This window comes from Zootermopsis nevadensis, unplaced genomic scaffold, assembly GCF_977971745.1.
Source record: "Zootermopsis nevadensis isolate Lab colony 2312 unplaced genomic scaffold, Znev_1.0 Znev_ptg000017l, whole genome shotgun sequence".
Lineage (NCBI taxonomy): Eukaryota > Metazoa > Arthropoda > Insecta > Blattodea > Termopsidae > Zootermopsis > Zootermopsis nevadensis.
In genome coordinates, this window is record NW_028259149.1 from 9,141,740 (window position 1) to 9,165,418 (window position 23,679).

Below are 23,679 nucleotides of genomic sequence, written 5' to 3' on the forward strand. Positions count from 1 at the left end.
TTAATTATACGGCCGCCGACTGGATGCAGTCAGTAATGCCACGAAAGCTACTTCCACTCGAAAACTGGAATTGAATTCTAAGTTGAATTATTATCCATTATACCGCGAAGTTCCATCAAAAAAAGGTCAATGCTGAAATGTGTTCCCAATTAGGCTACCTTGCAGTTCCACAAAGTGACAAGAGCAGAGAACTACTAGGTTGGCAAAGTAAGAAATAAAACGCGTACGAAAGATCGGGTTGAGTTTATATACTCATAATACAGTGTGTTCAAAAATAAACACAACGGCAATACTAATCAATCCACGCTCATGCACTGAAAAGGCTACATTCGGCGTGCAGTAGTCGCAATTACGACAGATTATAACCCATGTAATATAGCATAAGACGTCGTGTATATTTACAATAGAAGCGTAACAGCTGTTATTATGAGCATTTTATCTACTGTCAGTTACTTCTATGAGTTGCATTTTTAACACGCTGTACAGCAAAAATCATAGGGATATGACAGATATATAGCAGAGTAGTTATGTAATAATATCATAAGATTTGAGGTTCTTAAGGCAGTGAAGATGTAAATGTTTGTCTTCTGGGTTGTAAGGCCATCTGGACTTAAAGTTAGATACCCACACAACTTTTTTATATTTATAACTTTAAAATTATATCAAAACTTACAGCGTACACCTTGTGCCAGGCAAATTGTGTACCTGTAAATAGCAAGGCTGTGAATTTGGCATATGCCCAATTGGCAACTGAAATAAGGAAATGTCATGAAATGCATGGGCAGAGAAAACTGGATCCAGGAACACCTGTGTGCTGACGGTAGTTATTTTTATACATTTTTAACCACCACTTTAAAAGCAGTAAGTAATCCCTAAAGTTAAAATTTATAAATACACTTATTTATCATTAATATTCATCACAATCTTCAAGACCTAACCACTGACCATATCCAATGACATTATAATCCTTGATATCTGAGCGTTGTAATATTTTACAAATTCTCTGCAATATTAACAGGTTCAGTGTATTTATATATGTCATAATAATATATTACAAGCAGCAAGACCCATCCAGTGGATCCAGTGCAAATTATAAGACCGCTCTGTCAGCGACCAGTTCTGAAACCACATAAAAATTGACATACATGTTGTTTTGATTGTCTCTCATTTCACAAAAATAACGTACAAAAGAGGACGCAGAAACTGAAGAACATTCTATAGTGCATATCAATTTCACTGAACAATTTTATTACGTCTAAAATACACGGGCAGCTTTCGTGTGAATTCTCAAGTTATAAAATAGGCCGACGTTCTTAATTTCCTTAAGCACGTTCTGGAAACATTCGTTAACTTGATTCCGTACCAAGTGTACCAAGCGATGTGGCCAAACAGCTTCAACTCATGACATGCACGTATATAATCCTTGAGATGTGACGACGTCGTGCTGAGAAATAAGGTACACGCTACAGCCCAAGAAACTCAGTATGGCCTAACCTAGACGTTAATGAAAAAGACCTCCATCTGTGGAACGTTCACGTGTCAAACCTCTCAATAATGTCTATGGCATGCCATGTCAAATTAATCTCGCATTTGGAAGCAACAGAGTATCAACTTTTTGTATCTAAAATTGGAAGGTAACACGAGATCTCGAAAAGCGATCTCATTTTGCAAGCCCCAGGGTTATCAAAAAATCTTTACAATTATTTTTGTACGTTGGCGCAAGTCTTTTTTTTTGCCGGAGGTTACTTCCAAAAGTAACAGTGGACATAACCAAGAAACAAGCATACAACTGTAGTAAGACAAGAGCTAAATGAGGAAAGACCAGTAGCTCTGAAGACAAACAGGACACTTGTATACTTCTCTATCTCAAACATCCAAGTCGGCCTTATTTATTACGAAATAAAAACAATGCGTTGCCATAAGCCGTATTTACTTTGCTTCCTTTTGTAATAAACACGTCTTTTATCTTTTATAATTATGGAATTCAGCTACAACTGCCCAGTGTTTACATAAACAACCAGAGGCTATCACAAAGGTAAGACGGCGGTATAATAATGTATTACATTTCACATTTATTCTTGGGTATCGCGTTGGAAATAGAGAATTTTAAAAATTACAGAGTTCTGAGACTTTTCAAGACATCTGCAGAACAATAACTTGAATTATAGTGGTATAGAGAAAGGTACAAGGCTGCATACGACTTGACTGCAGTATAGGAAATAAAAGATAAATCATCTACCAATGAAAATTAAAATAAAACCGCATTATTTAGGCCAATTTAATCACTCATCTTCATATGTGTTGTTACCCTTTGGTACACAATATGTTAATTTCTGAGCAAAATGTATTCTACCAAACAGATTACAATTAATGTAACAAGTAATATATTTTAATTTTAGGACGTTTTAAGCAAAGAAATGCAGTATTAAAAGATAACGTAAGCTGTGTTTTGTGAGCCTAATATCGTGTAAACAAACTGGTAGATTTTTATTAAACTTTGCAGTAGGGGCATGCTTTCAAAAGCAACTGCAACTTCACCACTAATGAAGTCTTTTCGGGTGATCAACCGTGTGAGCACGGCGTTCAATCAACCTTTCAACAGACACGGAGCGTTCATGTTAACCGTGTTAGTCCGGTTAAAAAGTAAAAGTCTTATGTATTATTTTCGTGGTTTGGTACTCCATACACTAAAACACAGCGGACCCAGCAGATGAAATGCAGTTAGCCAGCTCCAGCCTACCAGGCGTTGTTGCGCTAGTGGCGAGCGTAGGCCTTAACTAGCTGGTCATATCAACACTACATCGACTTTTCTACATATACAATTCGAAAGTGTCATGATATCCTGAAAAAATCTTATTTTGGGTTACAATGTCACTCTTACATTGTTGATCGTCTTAATTTTATTCAGTCGCTGTGATAATAAAGGCAGTGAACACCTCTAAAACATCGGTTAATTTCTACCAGACTATACAGCACAACACAAAAGACGGTCATCGTCTTAATCGTCACCGTGAGATTCTGAAATCTCACCAAGATTCTGTACGCAAGGTGAAAAGTTACACTAACTAAAATAAATCTGTCTTCATTATGCTCCTCGTCTAATAACACCAGACCCGTACGTGGTCCTAAAAACACATTCCAAGCACACGTAACCTTCGGCCACCATCACCATCCATGATTCACCACCATTACAGAGGCAGACATTGACACCGTATTATAAGCATTTAACATTTTATTTTTAAGGTTTTTTTTCTTTCTGAGACAGGTCTAATTGTCCTTTCATGTAAACAGGTTTGTGACGTGATATGAGAGGATCCACAATAGCTCTGTCAACAGAGAGAAATCCGGCAGGCTCGCGGACATTATCAAGCGCTCAACGCAAGAACGCGTGGAACTCTTGAACAATTGGAGGGAAAATGTTTACTTACACATGATAAAACAGTAAGTGCTGCAATTAAACAGAAATATACGGCACAAAGCAACAAAATAATTGGCATGAGGAACAAATGTTAATGGAGAACTATAATTAAAATCTTTCAAGAAAATAATGCCAAGTGTCGATGTTGTCTTCTGGCTTGTTCTTCACCTAACGGTTCATATTTTTATGAAAACCATGTCACAACATAAAAAGGCAATAATAGGAAGCGAGCTGCCAAGATTAAGTATGCACTCAAAGCGAAAAGCTGTACTACACTGGAAAATCGGCAACATTCTAAAGGGTTTTGACGACGGCAGTTTACACTTAAAATTATTCATTGTCAGGACTTTTTCCATCGACGTTTTGGAGGCTGGTTCTGTCTAGACGATTGAAAAAGTCCTGACAATGAATAATTTTAAATATTCTTTTACCCTAACCCTGAGGATGGAGTCAGCAACTGCCTCTGAAACGTCAGGAAACTTATACCGGACTACACTCCACGATGTCCTTGAAGACAGTCGTCTTCAACATTAATTCAATCCCGACTTCCCTCATTGTACATAGAACAGTGGTGTTCAAAGGACAGATGGCGGCTAAGGTAAATCCACCAATTAATGCTGGTTCATAATTAGAACCAAGAAAATTTAAACGAAAACAGGCTAAATTAAAGAACTGTAATAATAACAATATGGAAAGTCTCACTTTGTACTTTAAGTCTTCGTTTAATTTCTTATGTGGTTCTTATTTTACAAGTCTAATAAAATAAAACTTTACCGGTTCCAACATAACCGCCAGGCAACAAACTATTCTCAGGTTCATTACAGAAAGTACACCGTTAGACAATGTACTTGAACTCGTGACATTTATTTTTAATTGACCCAAATACATCATAATGAATGGAGATATCAGAAATAAAAATTGGGCCATATATTACAGAAGAGGACATGTCCCGAGTTCCAATCTATTCTGTACAATTTAACTTGAATCGAAGATTGTCCTGTCTAATATATTTTGTGGTATTTATCCGGGGGAAAAAACCCCACAAACATAGCTTCAGCTTTTTAATTCGAGATTCGATCTTTGAACTTCTTTGGTAAAGACTGTTCGACAACGGTTTGGCCAAGGAAAAATAATACTCCCCGCACAGGTTTACCTCACACTCCTTCACCAATTCGGGTAAGAATAAATCAAAGACAGTGATGATGAAAATTACATACTTTGTGTTGCTGCCAAGAAACGAGCAATTCCGAAAGAAGGAGGCAAGGAGATGATCTACATATAAATTACACAGACTCCAATCTGATAGAACTTTCTAGAAAGTCATTCTAATTCGAAGAGACAAAACCATATCTCTTGAGGTTCACCACGACACAAAGAAGCATTCTTACAGGGAGTAAAAAGACAAAAACACAACAGCGCCACAAGGGGCAATGTTAAGGAACTGGAAGCACGCCCAAAACATGTCATTACATGTCCAAGCAACTGAAAGCTGCTCAATTATTTAACACAGGCAGTCTTCTGGTAGTATTGTAACTCTTGCCTCTGTTTGGACAAGAGTGGCTCCTTCCTTCTGCGTCATGACTGTTATCAGGCCGTTGCTGGTCCAACAGAAACTGCCCGAGCAAAGCAAGAAACAACACGACAAGCCCAAGGCATCTGAAGTTGACTCTGGAGTTTCATCTCAAGAACATAACCAGCTTAATCAGACGAAAGGAGTCAAATGTTGAAGAAATAACTGTATTTCACTGTTCATAAGAGACCAACCAACAACCTGGTAAAATCTTAATCCCCATAAAACAAATAACAACTTACAACAAGCAATAACATATTTAACTTCTACAATCTACATGGTTAAACAAAGTTAAACAATAGTTTCTTCGGAGCTACATGTTTAGACTTGTATTAGAGACATCTTCAGGCTACTTTGTATAAATAGAAACAAAAATTATGGTAGTCCATACATAAACAAAAATATAATAAATATATATTGCATGAAACCATGTATTACATAGCAGGACGGCTTAATAGTTTACATTAAATCTTATGTGCGTTCGCCGCGTGGTTATAGGCCTGCCAATGACTAAGCTAATTCTCCATGTCCTTGGTATCCGTGAAGTATGTGTTATTATTATGCTCTTCATATTTTATTAATGCGGGTCTTCATGTGGTAAGGCCTGATTTATATTTGTTTTAAAACCTGAAAGTTGTAAAAACTGAGGGACAAGAACCTATGTGAAGGAGAAAATATTCGGATAATGGTAAATCGCAACACATTATTTACTACGAGGGTGTATTGTAAAGACACAGTAGTCCTGTGTACAGCTTGTATTGCTGTGTTCTTACTAGTCTTGTTTTAAATAAAAATGACCATGGAGCAAGGCAAAGAACTGTTTCGAAATGATGGGTACATACCTGCTTTCGAAGGAGATGAGTCGTGAATAAGTAATGGCTGAGGTCTACCGTGCTGTATTATAAGGAACCGGTCTGTCTGGTTTTATATAGGTCTATGGTAAAACACAGCAGGTAATGCTATCTAACGAGATTGCTGGTAAAGAACCTTAAACATTCAATTATAATTATGGATGTTTGCATCATTCATATGTATAAAGTGTTTCCTAATTTTAAAAACATGATATTGTTTTTCAAAACACCAGGCGTCTTCGCCTTCTTATCTTCTTTTGTTCCGAAGGTATGACCCGTGTTCGGTGTATCCATAATTGCGGATGTTTTTAATGTGTTTACTGTATGTACGCGTATACGCAACGTCGGGGAACATTTAATTTTTAAAATTAATAGGATAAAATCTGCATGAATAAATCATATGTAAAATTTATTTTAACTTTCTTATACTTCAAATACTTCCAGCTGAATGAACACTTCAGCATCAGGGACGAAAGTCTGACTGGTAGTCCATGATTTTCATAGTTTTATTGAGAAGATCGATCGAGGAATATGAAAGTCATTAACACAACAGAATAACACGCCACTCTCTTCGACTACAAACATTACACTGATACCGCATAAAACCCTTTCTTAACACAATACGCAAATTATCTATTACAGGCACACAAATTTGCACACACATATATCACTTAATAAATAAGTTACTAGATTAAGTGAAATGCCACACGATACTCATATACTGAGTACTGTACTTTATATAAGTGAAGACAAAATATTTTCACTTGTAAAAAGATAGTATTACATTATCTTATATCTTTCAAAAAGAGACAACTCACGAATATTCTTTTAATAACAGTAATTTGAACTGCGGAAAAGCGGTGAACTTAATCTACTTTTCGTCTAATAGAGGCGCAAACATTGCCAAATGACGTCATGACAAATGCAAAATGCAGGTGTAAGTGCTCGAGAATTCCAGAGCAGGTGCGCGTAATAGAGATAACAATTCGTATATTTTGTATATACATACATGAGCAGACTCTCACAAGATAAAAATGAACACAGAACCGCTAATGGAGTACGAAGATACCATTTCTTCATTTATTATAGATTACTTTAGAACATTAGATTAGGTCATTGTAGATAACTTTCTTATGTGGGCTAAATAGACCCATTTGTATAACAGGCGCTACTCAGAATATGATAATAGTGTCTATTATAGATATGGACCTATTTGTCCCACATAAAAAGTAATCCACTAAGAAATGTCATGTGAAACTCTTAACTAGCAGCCATTGAGCCACTTTTGGTTCACATGTGGTTTCAGGGAAAACTGTACAACAAACAAAATAAATTATAAACGCTGTAAGAAGTCGTCGTATCGTAGGCCCACATACATGCACGTTAAATTTTAAGCCACTTCAGCTATTACAACGATGTTGTTTAATTTTAGTAGGCTATATTTTTAACAACCTTTAAACGAGCTGAATTCCTTTCTGCAATTATATGAAAGTTAAATGTGGGTATTCAGGTACGTAAGTTTTTTGCAAAAGCCGATTTAACAATTGAAGCATGTAAATACACGACCGTAAAAGTAAGAGGTAAGATTTAGGTTTGAAGATTCCTTCCTCCTTGAAGGAGTATAACAATAATTTATAAATAATTGAAGAAGAAAATGCTTAAAAAATACGACACAGGGAGAAAATTAAGATCATTTTACTCTGTCCAAAGAAACTTACATGTAGGCTATTGTCTAAATTCCAGAGTTCATTTCATGTAACGTGTAAACAAATTCTGGAGGCAATGAGTGTATAAAAACAACACACACACGTCCTTTTAGCCATACGGGATACATTCAACAGCTGAATGTCGTAAAAAGTACGATTTATTGCATACTAACTCCACGAAGGAGAATTCAGCTTGGAAAACTAACAGTTGCTCAGCTAATCAAGAAATTGTCTGCATTTTATTAAACCAGAAACTCTTCACAAGAGCCCGCAACTGGTCCCGAAATAAGCCAAACGATTCCACACCGTCATTCCACTTTAAAATTTTAATACGATTTATGATATCAAACAATTAAAATACTTCATGGAATAACTTTACAGCAATACGAAATAGGGTTTAAAAGAACGCTTATTAACAACAGTTTATTATTACACTTTGGAGCTTCCTCTATACCGAAAATTGGTTACATTAGTCGCTGTCGACCAGTTGTTCATATCAACAATTTCGATGCTTGAAGAAGAAATATCTCGTTTATTTTTTATTTCTGAACATGTTCGCTGCTTAACATTGTCAATAAAATAAAACAGACATTTATGTTATATATTTTAAATGTAATACCGACAATTTATGGCATTTTTACAAATCGCACCAGTTTGTGTCAAGTGGTTAGCACTCCTGCTTTGCATTCTCGAGGTCCCGGGTCAAATATCGATACGAAGACTGGTTATCACGACTGATAATTTCGTCATTCTCGTCAGACCCTCCAGCCAAATTCCCGGATAATATCTTGAATCAGACAACGACCGCTTCCTTCCACATCTTTTCCAATTCATTATTCATTAATAAATTTTTCATTCAACGTAAAATGATCTGAGCAACTGATAGCGATGTTAAATAAGCCACAAATATTTTCAAGTACAATAGAAAGAAAGAATTATGTCAGAAATAAAACTAATTGCAAGTTTCTTACATTCATCCTGGAAACTCGGCATGAAAAGTGTTATGAACGGTCACGTAGATTTCATGACCGTTATACAATGTTCCACGAAACAACAAAATGGATTTCTGATCTGTGGTACACAATCGATTCTGCATATCGCATTTCTCTGGTGTCGGTAGTCGAAACTGCCTCACAAATCATTCAACACCTCCGTCGACACTTCGTATCTATTCGCCTGCAAGAACTTGCACGTCATTATAAACTATGCAAGATCATGGCACTGGAAGAGCGGGTATTGTCAGGTAACAAGCCTTTTCGTGGAACTCTTTAATGAATGTAAACGTTATAATAAAATTATAAATCACAGTATACATATTATGACTTTTCGTAGGACCGCAGTTCTTCTCACAGGGAGTTTAAGAAAAAATCCAGTCAATTCACGTCACCCTATAACGTAATATTAATTCTAATATAATTTAACTGCACTGTAATACAATACAATGCATAGTTTATGTCACTTCGTTTTTCCCTGTTTATCCAGACAAATGTCAAGATGTTACCGTCAAAACAGACTGTGTCGTATCCTGCGACATTTAACGTTTGCTGTTAACACACATCATATATTTTATATCCAAATCGGTCTGCATTTAGATTAAAGTTCGTAAGTCAAGCAGACACCACAGATAACTTACAAGTAATTTATCAAATGTTACGTTCCAAACAGCCTATTATTTCAGCGATCAACCTTGCAGATTCAGTACAATGTGCAAATTTTGAGCGTGGCGATACGTAGAGTCTTGAATGAGAATCAAACTTAACATCAACTGGAGTTTAGATAACCCCTTGAAGCAAGTTCTGTCCCTGAGACACCCAAGTCAATCACCTCACACATGAAACACATGTAGAAACTTGGTTCAGGGGTAAACAACTACTCGCATCTCGGTTTCCAGTGATACAAATAGTGGCAAAAACCTTTCTGTCACATTAATTTAACTGTAAGGTAGAGTTGCTTTCAGAAAAAATGTGAGTTAACAATTTGTAACAGCAACGTAAAAGGCTGTGCCGTTATACAGCTGTGAAACATGAAAAACAAGTAGAATTCTTGACTACAAATTGCAAACATTTGCAAACCGTTGCTTAAGAAGAATTGTAAATACAACCTGATCAGACGTGCTCTCCAACCAACAGTTTTGGCACAAGAAGAAATTAATTGTGATGGAGATTAAAAGAGGAAAGTGGAAACAGAAAAGAACCCCGTAGAAAGGTACGTAACGAAAAGAAGAAGTAGAGGAAGATGAAACCTTGGGAGAGCAACTGAGGAGGAACTTGTACGAGAAGGCGGAACCTGAAATGAAGTTTAAACAGTTGGCCGATAACAGGCTCCGATGGATACCAATGCTCCTCCACAATAATTATAATGATAGTAATGATGACGAGAGTGGTTTTAGGTAAGCAAATGCATTTAAGAAATAGTCAAAGGATGTGACAATGATAAACACACACGATTAACTGTTTCATTTGTCAAAGCTGATATCTCAGTGACTGAGTAGTAGTATCTCATATTGAGGCAGGTTGGCAGAAGAAAAACATTAAACGTTATTGTCCTTTATTATCTATTTATTCCATTGCTTTAATTGCAGAACGAATGTCCTCGAATGTAAATGTCAGGACGATTCTGAATGGAGAACTGTGAAGTGGGTAGGGCGAAAACGATCTTCACATATTTTAAGTTACTTTACCAACATATAATGATATTTTCAACAGATGAGGACAGCCACGAAAATATCGATAACGAAAACTGGAATCCTAACAGAGATTCGATCACAGGACCTCGCCAATTCAAAGTAGCTGTAGCAGTACACACGACATTCCATGTTATTATTGTTTCGTAATTAGCTTTTTGTCCTTTTTTCCATTACACAGGTAAGGCATTAGACAACGTAAAATGGGGAATGAGAGTGAAATGAATATAAATGTGGAGAGATGTGGAAAGAATCAATCCTGACCTGTGACAGGTGATCCTGACATTGCCTGCAAGGGCGGTCCAATAATCAAATCAAATTCAAAGCAGTGCTACTGATCAACTGCGATATTCAGCGTAAAATGTTATAAACTCGTCACATTTATAGACAGTCTATTCATAATAGACCACATGACACCGCAAAGTAATCTTTACTTACGAACACGCCTTTCGAGCGAAACATTATTACTTAAAAATAAGAATCGAGTATATTATTTAACACATTTTGAGTACACAATATTATAAACAATGACGAAGACATATTGCTAGAAAAAATCAGGGATGGGATGACGTAAATTCAGCCGGAGAGACTGAACCGAGGTCTGACCCATGAAGCAGATCAACACGATATTTTTATTGGCCTGTGGCAGCTGTATGTTTTTGCTTTATAATATCCCTTAAAGACTGATACAGCTAACCGACGATCTGAAACAAGGAAAGAAGATGAAGTTCCAGGAATTTAAACGAGAAGCTGAGAATAGGGAAAACTGGAAAGCTCTTTTTGGGCAGAGCAATGGACCTGTCGTAAGACAGAACACAGAATAATAATAATAATAATAAAAAGCTAGAAGAGAAGAAGAAGAACTGGTATGAACACATCCCGAAGACAGTGGAGACAAGTGAAGATGGCCAAATAACTATTTTGTGGAACCAGCAAATCAGAACAGATAGAACCATCCCAAATAATAAACCAGACATAATAATCAGAAACAAAAACGGAACTTGCCTCTTAATTGACATAGCAATACCGACTGACAGAAATGTGATTAAGAAGGAAGTAGAGAAGATATTGAAATACAAGGACCTTCTCATAGAAATACAGAGAATGTGGAAGGTTCAAGCAAAAATAATTCCAGTAGTTATAGGGGCAACAGGAACTGTCTCCAGGTCGCTCAGGAAATATTTGGCCAACATCCCGGGCGAACACGACGTCAGGGAACTTCAGAAAACTGCAATTTTGGGAACGTCATACATCATTCGAAAGACGCTGTCGTAAAATAAAATAATATAATACATGTAATACATATTAAAAACAAAGTGTATCCCGGAATTGGCTGCTGCCCTATGTACCTTAGGGACAAGGTCTGTCTCGGGTACATAGAAGTACATACCCCATAGAGTGGTGAAGAGATGGGATAATAATAATAATAATAATAATATCCCTTAAAGTGCGTTACTCGTTTTTCTACACTTAAACACCACCTGTCAAATTCAGTTTCTGCTACGTTTCCTACACATGGAACTGTGCTCACTGTGATAGAGTTACCTCTGTTGTGTCGAAGCACAAATTCTATTTTGCTGTTTTCGCTTGCCGAATGTCGTTATAACAGAATTTAACTTCCTTGCTGGTGGATCGTGTGGAGATCAGGTAGAGGTTTAAGAAAGGAATAGTAAAGGCATCTTCCATTTTTTTATAAACGTAGCCTGTCACGGTGAAAGCAATGTTTTCCTGAAATAAATTGCTACCACCATAAAAACATAAAAATAGTAAAGAACGAAACCTATTTTGTGACTACAAGGCTGGGGCCCCGAGTACTTGCCTAGCATTAATACCAATCTTCACATTTTAAAATGAACATAATAAAAATCTGCCAACCATTCACAATGAGAATAGAGTACAGCCAGCTCCGAAGTATTGTGCAGACCTAAACCTGACAACGGACAACGTCCAACCTACCCGTCCAACCTACCTACCTCGTAATATCGGTATAATATGCAACTAACAATATAACAGACGGAAAGTCATGGTTTCTCAGCTTTCTCCTTTCGTTGCTTAATTAATTTCCGTCAACAGCGAAACCATTGTTAAAGTTTAGTGGTAGTCAACAGCAACGGAAACACAAAACTCAAACCGCGTACACTTACGCTTTGGTGCATTTCCCATAACGCTAGTAAGTTTGCATTGCTTAAACAATCACCTTGTTTATTCTTTTTCTTTTGTCTTCGCTTTAGAATTTAAAGCCATTGTCTTCACGACATTTACTGCCGTACATAATTACTATTTTCGAAACAGACTAATTTGTAGCATAAATGCGAATACGTCCCCACAGACAAAACAAACAGGAGTTTTCTAATCACTGTCATCGCTGTCACGCGGCATATACCAAGTGACTTCTTTGACAAAGTATATTACGCCTGAAATGAAATGTGAATTTATAAATTTAAAATGCATAATTTTCTGCCAGAATAGACAAATAAATAATAATTAAAGCACACAAAACAGTGTAAGAGACGCACGCAACAAAAAATGTTTATTAGCTTCCATAAAATGTGGAGTTTATTTTGTTTGACGCATAAATTATACAACTTCCTGACAGGGAACACATAAGACTGCATTAAGAATCTAGGCGCGGAGAATAAAACTGATATACATCGCAATTATGAGATAAAGAGTACATGAAACCACGCACAGTAGGTTACCATTTCAAGTTAGGGCTATACCATGTCATTCCCAGCAGAGTCGTTACGTACTCCGGAAGGCGCGCAGAAGAAGGGTTGAAAGGTGGACTCAGAGCACATATACTCTACATCCAGAATGTGTTATTTGATATTTTGCACACTTCATTGGCTTTGATGTTCATTCATTACAGACAGGTTATAAATGAAGTATTGAATATTTAATCACACTGCAGACAGATTTCACAGAACCACTTACCCTATTGCTTTGTTTTGTGCTTCGTTAAACATTCATCACAGACTTTTTAAATATATGTTCCACGTGCAAGTACTAGCAGATTCTAATGTGGTCTATAGTTTGTGGGCTATGATAAAAATATTTTGTATGTTTTTTCACGAACTTAGCAAAGTTTAATTTTAGCTTAATTTGAAATATTGGCTAAGCTGGATCGATAACGAAATTTATAGAGCTTCGTATATGAAAAGCTAATAGTTGCACAGGTACTAAAGAAATTCCAGTCTTTAATGAAAACCTAAGATTCATTACCATGTTCACCAAAACATAAATAAAATAAAGGCACGCAGAGGTCGGATGAACTGACAACACGAAACTGATAGTAGCTAGGTGGATTTAGATAATTATTCCTTGAAAACGTGATGCGCCGAAAAGTCTCAAACACTAATAACTCTCAACAATAATGCAACACCAATAAATAAATAAAATAATCAATGAATATGCAGACTCCGTGACTGAATGGCGTTTTCATTATTTCGATATGCAGAACCGAGCGTTAAGAAGTCGATTCTAGATTATTAGGGTTGGCTTTGTATAAAAAAAGACAGGTTAAAGGGGACTCAAGTTTCGAACATACGGTTGAAAGAGCCTAAGGATCATAACCACAGGACAGAAGTTGAAGAAAATAAATGTAAGAATATCATAATAATTTATAATGCCAAGCAGTGCAACAAAGTAACACGAAAAGAAATACATTTCAGCCAGTACAGCCTTGCTCAAAAGTAATATTGGGCTACATACTGAGTACATGAACATGTACACTTTTACACGTTAAGCTTCATGATCTCTTAATTTACTTGGTAACTATTAATCACAACTTTCCAGAAGATTCATGCGATCCGAGAACTATCCAGCTGAGATAATAATGACACACGCCCATGGCTTGTATAATTGCTTCAATACGTGTCAAAATATTCCAAACAACTTCATGTCCGCCAACATTATTAACAACACACAAGAAGTAACTTTCCAGTTTATACATACCTTACTGCTACATATTAACGCTCGTGGCCTAATAAAGTTGTTCAAGTTGCTTTCTCAGTAATAATTCTATTTGTCTTTCAGTCTTACTTCAGACACATTCGAGAAGTAAAATTCTATCCCTGACCTATTTCGTAATTCTATTATCAAGGGGTAAAAACCTGTCTGCTTTTATATAAAACTCCGCTGTCCATCTACAATCAGTTCTTTAAAATCCTACGCGTACTTCTTGTTTCCCCAAGCCCATAATCTGCACTATTTATATACCCCAACAGTAACCACTATGAAAAGTGGAAAAACCACGTTTTCCAATGCAACGTCGCCCAGTTCTGGTTTACTTTCTCTCTGTTGAATTCCAATCTTTTCCTCAGCTCTACCCACTTGGCAAGAGACCGGGCTTTACAGTTACAAAGAACAATATATAATAGATTAAATACAGCAATGACCATACACTTGAAAACGTAAATAAACTACATAATTTTGCTAAAGCTGCACATAATATTGTGTACAAAGGGAGTTTATGTTAAACGTTCGTTACGAGAAAGAATGGGAAAAAATGATATAGCAACTGTATATGAGAGACGTCTTATATAGCTAGCTACCTAATCCCACAAAGCAGATCCCATTCTCATATAATTATATTCACTCAGCTTGTTAAGAAATTCTCCGATTTTATGGAACCCGAAAGTTCATGTTCACTAGAGCCCACTTTTCCGACGTCCAGCGTAACATTCAGTATTTTTACGGCGAGTACACCCCTCATCGGCTGTCCGCTACTGTTTATTCAATTTATTCGAAGTTACCCTCCACATCTGGCAGTCGTCTTATCCATCCGTAACCTGAGGACGCAATGCAGCGGTGACAAAGGACCCACTTAACCGTTGCTTTTTGTATCGAAACAATTCAGTTCTTACTAAATGAAAAAAAAGGGTATGTGGAAGAAAAAGTCAATAGTAAAAGCAGGTGTTAAACGGCAATCCGTCTCAAACAATAAAATGTATTTACAAATGATCTAAACTCAAATAAATTTAATTGAACTTGCATCGCAACTGACAGTAACTTTAAGATACCGATTTCATTATGAATAAACTAGAAACGGGCTGCGGGAAAGAAGTACAGACTGGGAAAAACGAATATTCCTATAACTTCACTTACTTTTTTGGGTGCGGCTTACTCAGAGCCCTGACGATGGAGGCAGCAAGCACCTCTGTAACGTCGGACAATTTCACTTCCGAGCATATTATAACATTTAATAATATCGATAGCAAAAAAATGGTGTATATTATGAAATCCAAAAACAGCTTCTTTTGATATTTTGCTAGTAGACTAATTTAGGTACGATTCCGTTGGCATAATTAATTGTGTGTACGCCGGCGCTTAGGATCTAATTTTGAAGCCACTTATCCTCAACATCGCTCAATTTGTAGGGGGGTCAGGCGATCATCATTATTACCACAATCTACATATTTGTAAATACGACAATTTACATATTTCTCTAAAACCGAGAATTATTTCAAGCTTTAAGCTATTATTCCTCTATCCTTTCCGAATATCTCCGATACACTGACAGACATGTTCTTCTGCGTCTGGTTTTGCTTTTACATTCCGTACTAACAGATGAAGTACTCTTCTTGAAATGAAAGGGCTGTTCAATCAATTAAAGGCGATATTAAGATAACTGATCAGTCTTGCAGATTGTAAAGACACTACGGTCCAAAAGCAAGGCGGCATCAGATGCTATCTCAATCACGAGTCCTTGCCCGGCGTCAATGATACAGCAACAAGACACGTACGTAAGAGTGGGTGTCAGCACCAGACCAAAACCTCTCGCGGCGAGCACGTCAGTTCCAGGAAATATTCCCCGAGTAAAACAGCAACGGCAGTTCTTAATTTCTAGATCATCTACTACACAAGCTGACTTAATAAAAATTACTTTCAAAAAGCTGTTAGGAGCATTACAGCTAAATATAATATACCCCTAGTATAAGAGTCGAAGTCCGTCACGAGTGACTGCACGAGTGCGCCGTTCGACCGATGCGGAGGAAATTGAAATTAAGCTCTGACGGTGGCTACTCCAATAGCATGAAATGCAAACGAGGCAATGGTGGGGCCTACCGAAGGTTGCGTTTGGCAAGAATTTGGCTTCAGTCGCAGTGAATATGTTTCTACATTTATTTACATTACAAAGAAATTTGATAGATTTTGTACTTTCAACGCGACTTGCAAAGATAATGCTGCTGTATTACTGTTCAACAGAAAAGAAACATTAATTCCCGTCAACTTCTACGGGTCATACTACACTAGTAACGCAATGAAACAACCGCATGCAGGAAGCATTTCCAGTTGGCAATGTTCATTCTGCAGTTCAGAAAGATTTGAAAATGCAGGTTTCTAAAGCACTCCTGCCTCCAACAGATGACTCTGTTACGTCAGTAAATAGATTTCTAGAGCAAATACGTAATGAATCACCCATCACCGACCACATACCTTAAACTGTGGTATATAAACTGGTTAGGTGAAACCTTTTTTTACTTGATAGAAGGGTTGCGGAAAGCAACTTAGACAACTGATGTTGTCAACTACAAAAACTATTAAAAACTAATCCTACGGTCTGTAGGAAAGGAAGTGCATATAAAGCAACCTATAATATAAATCTTTAAAGTAATAATTAGTGTCGCAAAACTTTTCTTTATTCTATCTTTACCTCGATTCATTCCGCTCTTCATTCACATAGGATGCGTTCGTCTTATTTGTAATAAACGCTGTGTTATTATATTTGATAACTAAGATGAAGTAGCATGGCGTGTGGGTCAAATCGCTGTTACTAAAGCACAGATGTCCTGCGCTTTTTTTGGAATCCCAGCTAAACAGCGAAGACATACAAAACGAATAGGTCAGAAAAAGTGAAAAAAAAAGGTACGGGAAAGAGTTCGAAAATTACCATTGGAAGAACCACCCATAATTGAAGATATAATAAAATACAAACTTACGCACCCAGTCATTTGTAAAGCGAGAAACTGGTGGTGCAGCACATTAATAAAATGACGGGGAACTAACAATGCACGACCTAAAAAAATTGAAATTACAGCAACGATAAAAAAAATACGCTACAAATATACATAACGAGGTCAATTAAAGTCACCAAACTATAATACATTGAATAATTGAAGCATACTAGGTGGGTCTGCATATTACACACGTGGCAAACTTTATAACGCTGAAGAAATCTGGCTACATACGGAAAATAAATGCAGAAGAAGAAAAAAACACGAGTTGAAATACAATCTGTAAAATGCTGTGCCTGTATACGCAAGTGGACAAAATAAAATATCCAGTACCACTTTGCTTAAAATTCAGGGCGTGTCATTCAACGCACACAAACAAACTGTATTTGTAGCACATGACATATGAATATAAATTGTGAAAGAGAAGTAAATACCAACATAACATATGCTAAAGACCAGTCTCTCCTTGCACATAAACATATAATTTACAGACAGCAACTACAGGCCTGAACCGTATGCTACTGGTGTTCGTATAAGCCTTATCTCAACATTTCGGAAACCAAAACAAAAGCCGAAATTTCAGGTTCTCACGCTTATATTTCTCATGTTTTCAGAACGGCTCGTAGTCGGTTGTTACATGCACTCTTATATTTTAAGCAGCAAAAACACATTCCTGCTCCACAAAATTAAACAATACGAAGCAAGTCAAACACAACGAGAACAAAACATTACTTAAGACAATGTCTCCACAAAAATTGCAGGCATGGAAAACAGGTAAAACGGGAACGCTCATAAACACTTTCCTGTACCTTCTACTCGTTCCCTTCCCATCTCACGTCATTGCGTTCTCTTACTTTCTTGCTGTCATGTAGATGAAATGGGTACCACACCCGAATAGCATAGCAGGTGTAACATACATCATTCTCAGCGACAGCCAGCAGGAAGGCGCTGGGCTGATGTTTATACGTGCCTGGAAATCCTAATTAAAAGAATAACGAAGCTCTTAAGGCCGTTCCTCACACACACGTCCAGTGAGATCGGGGTACTTGACTCATGCTTCCAAAACTTGAAACTGATGGACACCAGAATGCACCGTAGCATAGACTGATTCTTTAATATTAACAAGTAAGCATACAATCGATGTTGGTTTTCTAGGTTGTAACACCGTCTGGACTTGTACATGTCAACGTTTAGGAGAAACACACTTTCTGCATTTTCAGTCCTAAAGAAAAGACAGAATGGTTTCTACATTCAAGTCTACATGGCGTTACAACCCAGAAGACCACACTGTCTCCATCTAAATAATCCGTTGCGTAATAGCCCTCTGAGAGCCAAAGCCGACTAGCTGACTGCTGGCCTCACGTTCACATGCCTAAGCAGAGGTGAACGATCATCCAACCAGATACAGAGTGACGTGTGGTCAGCACGACGAACCCCCAGCCATTGCTAGTTTTCCTGACCGGATTACGCTACCCATTGTAGCTCCCCAATTTCCTCACGACGCTGGGTTGACACCGGTCGAAAATCTCATGAGAAATTTCTTTCCCCGAGACTCGAACCAGGGCGCATTCCGTATCACCGGTCCGAAGCACGATGCCTCAGACCGCGCGGGACACTGTTTCCATCTTCAGCCCCAAAAATGAAAAAGAAAAGTCTCAAAGAAACACTGGTATCTACCTGTTAGCCAACAATTCTAACCCCAAGCCTCCCAATCCATCTGTACGTTCTGCTCGATAATTTAATTTAGGAGTTTTCCCCATAACTCTTGGTTGAAAGTCAGGAACACGGAACGTTAAGACACAGCCTTAATAAGAACGTAACACGAAACCGGCTGGTAACGAAGAAAGAATAATCGATTGATTCATCACTCTGCCAGTTCCATCCACACGGAAGTCCTACATCAAGCAGAAGTAAATCTTCACAACTCCAGTAACTAGAAACGGCTATCGTCAGAACAGTAAAATGATACGAACGCTGGGATAAGCGTCTATACTATATAATGCTCAGAGAACCAAATAACTTGTTAAACCCATTTAAATAAAAATATAACGTTGGTTTCCACTATAAACAGTTTATAATTGATATTTATATACAACATTCCCATTGTATATGGGTCACTACATGATTTATTACAATCCTAACATTACTAATATTTCTGTTATATAAGAAACTTAATAAACATACGCTAGCCTGTAAACAGAAGATCAGAGTAATTTTTGGCCTCACCCAACTGGATGCCATGACATAACAGATCGATAAATTTACTTGTGGTATGACAAAGACAATTAATATTAGTCAGTGACTCTAAAAGAAACTAATCTGGCTTTCGTCAGTGCTAAAATCTGTATATAAGACACACCTAGACATTTGTGTAAATATCATTCTTCGAGGTGTTGACTCCAATCTAAAATCAACAAAACGACTGTCTCGGAGTGATTATTATGTCTGCAGTGTGCTTGGAAGATCTGAAAGCAGTTCTTATTCATCACTGCTAATTGACATATTGAAGTACGTGAAGTGGAACAGGTATTTTGTTACAGACTACTATGAATGGGGTTTCTTTAAAATAAATCACGGCGACGATGTTTCCCTTTCCCCGTCTCACCTATTCAGAACATTATGCAAAGCACTGAACTCGATTTTTTCTGTCTAATCACACATTCAACTACAACTGCCTATCCCTGTGCCCAAGTAGAATATCATAAAGACGCATGGAGGGAGTGGAGGAACTATATGCATTTTTTAACTTTATCATTCAGCACATGCGGGCAATCATCTTCATTCCCCAATTGGTTTGCAAATAAAGTTGTCCTGCTACATGACATGGAGGAGCTTTGGGTGGCCTCAGCACTAGATGGGGTGAGTGGTCAGTGTCATGCCCCAATAGTGCTTTACACCAGCAAAATGACCATCAGTACCCACTGGACAAAATACTGGGTGGTCGCTGGAAACGGTCTAAATGCAAGGATGAGAAGACAAATCACTCACTCCCGCCAGGGGCCAAACCCTGCCATCGACTCTGTAGTCAGACACAAAACTGGCTGAGCTACCCTGGATCACCCAGTTGCTTAAAATCCAATGATAAAGCCCACTGGGGTTTAGGCTCGATGGACTGCAGAGCAGGTCTAGATACAACGGGAAAGGAAAAAGAATGGAATCGAAATCTGCTTCTTCATCCGATAGCCAATTACGCATTAAACTACATTCCCAGTGTAACAAATAAGTAAAATTCCACCTTGGCTGCTTTCTGAATTATTTTATGATTCTGTAACAACTATTGAGACAGTAAGATAATCATATACCGAATGATAATTACAAACGACGAATTGTGAAGAAACATTCATGGTATCTTTTAAGATACTGGCCTCCTGACATTTATGAGAGGCACTAAGAAATATGAAACCACTGGCTAGGATTGCTAGGCCAATAGCAGCGATTTGAACCAGATACCTCCAAAGTGTGTGTCAGATGTGCTACAATTAGATCAAATCACTGCGCCAATCTAACTTAATCTTCTCACTTTGCATTATTAAGAACATTCATAATACTCAGAGGACTTTGATATTTATATAGTCATTCCATTGCATGCACTGACTTCATCATTACCATTCACAATATTATAACATAACCTATAAACATCAGTAAGTGCATATGAACGATAAACGCATTGAAACTAAACAAGTTTATAAGAAAGAATACACACCTGAACAACTCATGCTTGTCCCAGACGGTGTCAGCTGGCATACCTTTAGGAATAAGCATGTCAGGATGTGAGTCAAGGTGTATTATGGTATTTCCTTCCAAGGGAAGATGTTTCGATCCCATGCATCGATAAATGAATGGCAACACCTACGAGAAATTACAAGAAAAAATAATTTTAGCTTAGTATAAGTAAATAATGTTTCATATGGTGGCACAATTTCCAATTCGGACGATCAGTTTCTACTGCTTCACCAACAGTTTCTGTTTCCATCAGAGTAGCTTGTAACGACACACGTCTCCATCCGAAATAAAGCCTCACAAAATTGACAGTTCACAAATTTCTACTTGCAATTACATATACCAAACAGACAGCTTTAAACTATAATATTTCAATACCTAACCTCAATTATAAATCCTTAAAAAAAACAGGAAAAATAAAGATTCAGAGATACGATTTTACATAAACAAATATAGAAGTAACAGTTTAGATACACTGATTCTAAAAATTAATAATCATCTAGTGCTGTAAAAGTATAAGTTTCTTGTATGTTAACCAGTTTCTGAAAAAAAGTAAAAAATTAAATTTCACATTCTGACTTTTATCTGTTTTTTCAAATAAATGGGTAGAGTACCCACCTGCCCTGTGTGTACATTAACTGAAACCAGTCTTTATCAGCCAGCCTATGCCTAAGTGTTTTGAGGCATTACGCAGGACTTCATCTGATCATAAGTACATGCTTTCAGCAACCTACTTGCAATAACTCATTTTTAAAGAACTCCTTTTTTCCTTTCTTGGTACATTTTTGTACACTTCTGTAAATTTAAAACAACACTGTGTATCTTCAGAATTTCTATCAATAAGTTTACATATTTTATAAATTAATAGCTACAGAAACATGGTATTTTCTTAATATTGTGTTTAAGAATTATGTTGTGGTAGTATTTTAACAATACATTACATTGTCCATCTCCACATAACAATAGGAAGTTGTACAAATTCACAGGTTCATATACATGTTTTATTTTATTTTATTTTCCAATATTGGACATGTTTCAAACAGCAAAAGTATAGATTACATTCACACTCTGTTACATCAAACAGTAAAATTAGCAGAAATAATAACAAACAAAGAATCCATCCAAGTATGAACCCCAATATAACATTTCATAACATTCTGGTTTTTATATGGTAGAGCTTGTTAGCTGTCCCATCCAACCCCCAAGCTGAAGGACCACCCTCTGTTGACCATCTGCAACTGATTACAAAATATATTCACAGCTACCCTCCACAACTGTAGCTGTCTCTTCCATCTGCAACATGTTCTTGTGAAACAGGACTCAACATGGAGAAGCAACAATATGCCTCCTCTGTCCCTAAATTATTAAAATATTAAGTATAATAAAACAGTTTAACAGCAGTGTGATACAAAGCAGCAGGAGTAAGGAACATGTTCAGAAGTTATCATATGTGTATGGTGAGTCCATTCATACTAACATCCACATTCCTTTACAATTTTTTAAAATAATATGAATGACAACAGAAACTGTGATGAATTTAAACGTTAATTTTTTGCTTGCCCCTTTATTCTTAAAATTTAATAAATTTATATTGAGTGCTCTAAGAAGTGTTGCTGTCAGCCATAAGAAAGAACTTTCCAGATTCAATAAATCTGACATCTAAATTGACTGTTTTAATCTTGGAGGGTAAACCTTTTGTTAACATGGAAGACAGCACAAAACCCCATAACAAACACGTGGTAACTGTTTAGATATACAGTTCTAGTCGCTGTATCTTTATATTGTTAATTCTGTACTGAAATGGGCACAAAATTCTTGCTCGAACTATACAGAGTGAAATTGCATTAGATATGCCATGTGATTAATGTTATTTTACATATAAAGGAATTGCTTAAAGGTGCGCAAAAATGAACCTAATAAGTTGTACATATATTAAGACATTCACATCGAACAATGACGTTTCTGAAACAAAAAGGATATAGGCTAATTTTTTAGCCAAATCAAATGTCATACCAACCACGTGGTTTCCACACACATACTGTCAAATTAAAAGACATGAAAATATCCAGAAACATAAATGGGTCTTACCCAACCATGCATGTAAAATTAATCCGCAATTAAAAATAAAAATGAGTAAATACCTCATTATGATTTTCGGCGATATATATAGGAAGTTCTTTGAATTTCTTTCGTGGTATCACAGTTTCGAAAGATGTTCCTGCTACCGCCGCCATTGCGCACGTGAGGAAATCACTACTCGACAGGAATGAATTTACGCACGGAAAACACGTGACGAATAATAGTAAGAACGATTAAAAACCGTACGGAAAATTACAGTAACACAGATTTATTAAACGACCACACTTATAACCATTACAAGACACTAAAAACCAACACACTTTTCTGCATAAAATCTCTAACGCAAATACTTCCCACAAGAGGGTACTATTGGGTAGACGTAACACAAGAACCATCTATTGACGAAGTCGGACACTACAAAGAATGATTTCCATGTCGCTTCCTGTTTACCATCTAAATCTCTCTGATAGAGTGCAATGATATACGTGAAGCTGTATCTAAAATTATGTAATACAGCCTGCTAAAATCAAGCGGTAAATTTTAATGTTTAATAAAACTTACATAGTAATGTATAATTCCATAAAAAATCATTCCTTACTTACCTCAGAATTCAGAGATGAAGGTATAAAATTTATGTTATAGTAAACAGCTATTCAAAGTGTTCATATCTAGGGAGTAACATAACATAAAAGTAAT

General features: G+C 36.8%; 1 protein-coding gene across 6 annotated transcripts in view; it reads right to left on the minus strand.

The window, feature by feature from the left end:
• Positions 1–23,530, minus strand: part of MESR6 (misexpression suppressor of ras 6) — an 841,969-nt gene extending 818,439 nt beyond the window's left edge. For 2 of the 6 annotated variants that reach the window (XM_022083379.2, XM_087350338.1), the window contains exons 1-2: positions 23,046–23,356; positions 20,888–21,033 (exon numbers count right to left, since the gene is read on the minus strand). In XM_022083379.2, coding sequence (XP_021939071.1) covers positions 20,888–21,033; positions 23,046–23,138 — 239 coding nt within the window. In that variant the 5' untranslated portion in view covers positions 23,139–23,356. Of the gene's footprint in view, positions 1–5,830; positions 5,950–20,887; positions 21,034–23,045 lie in introns of those variants that run through there. The other 4 variants (XM_087350337.1, XM_022083396.2, XM_022083363.2 and 1 more) reach the window with 4 other exon arrangements.
• Between the last annotated feature and the right edge of the window lie 149 nt (positions 23,531–23,679).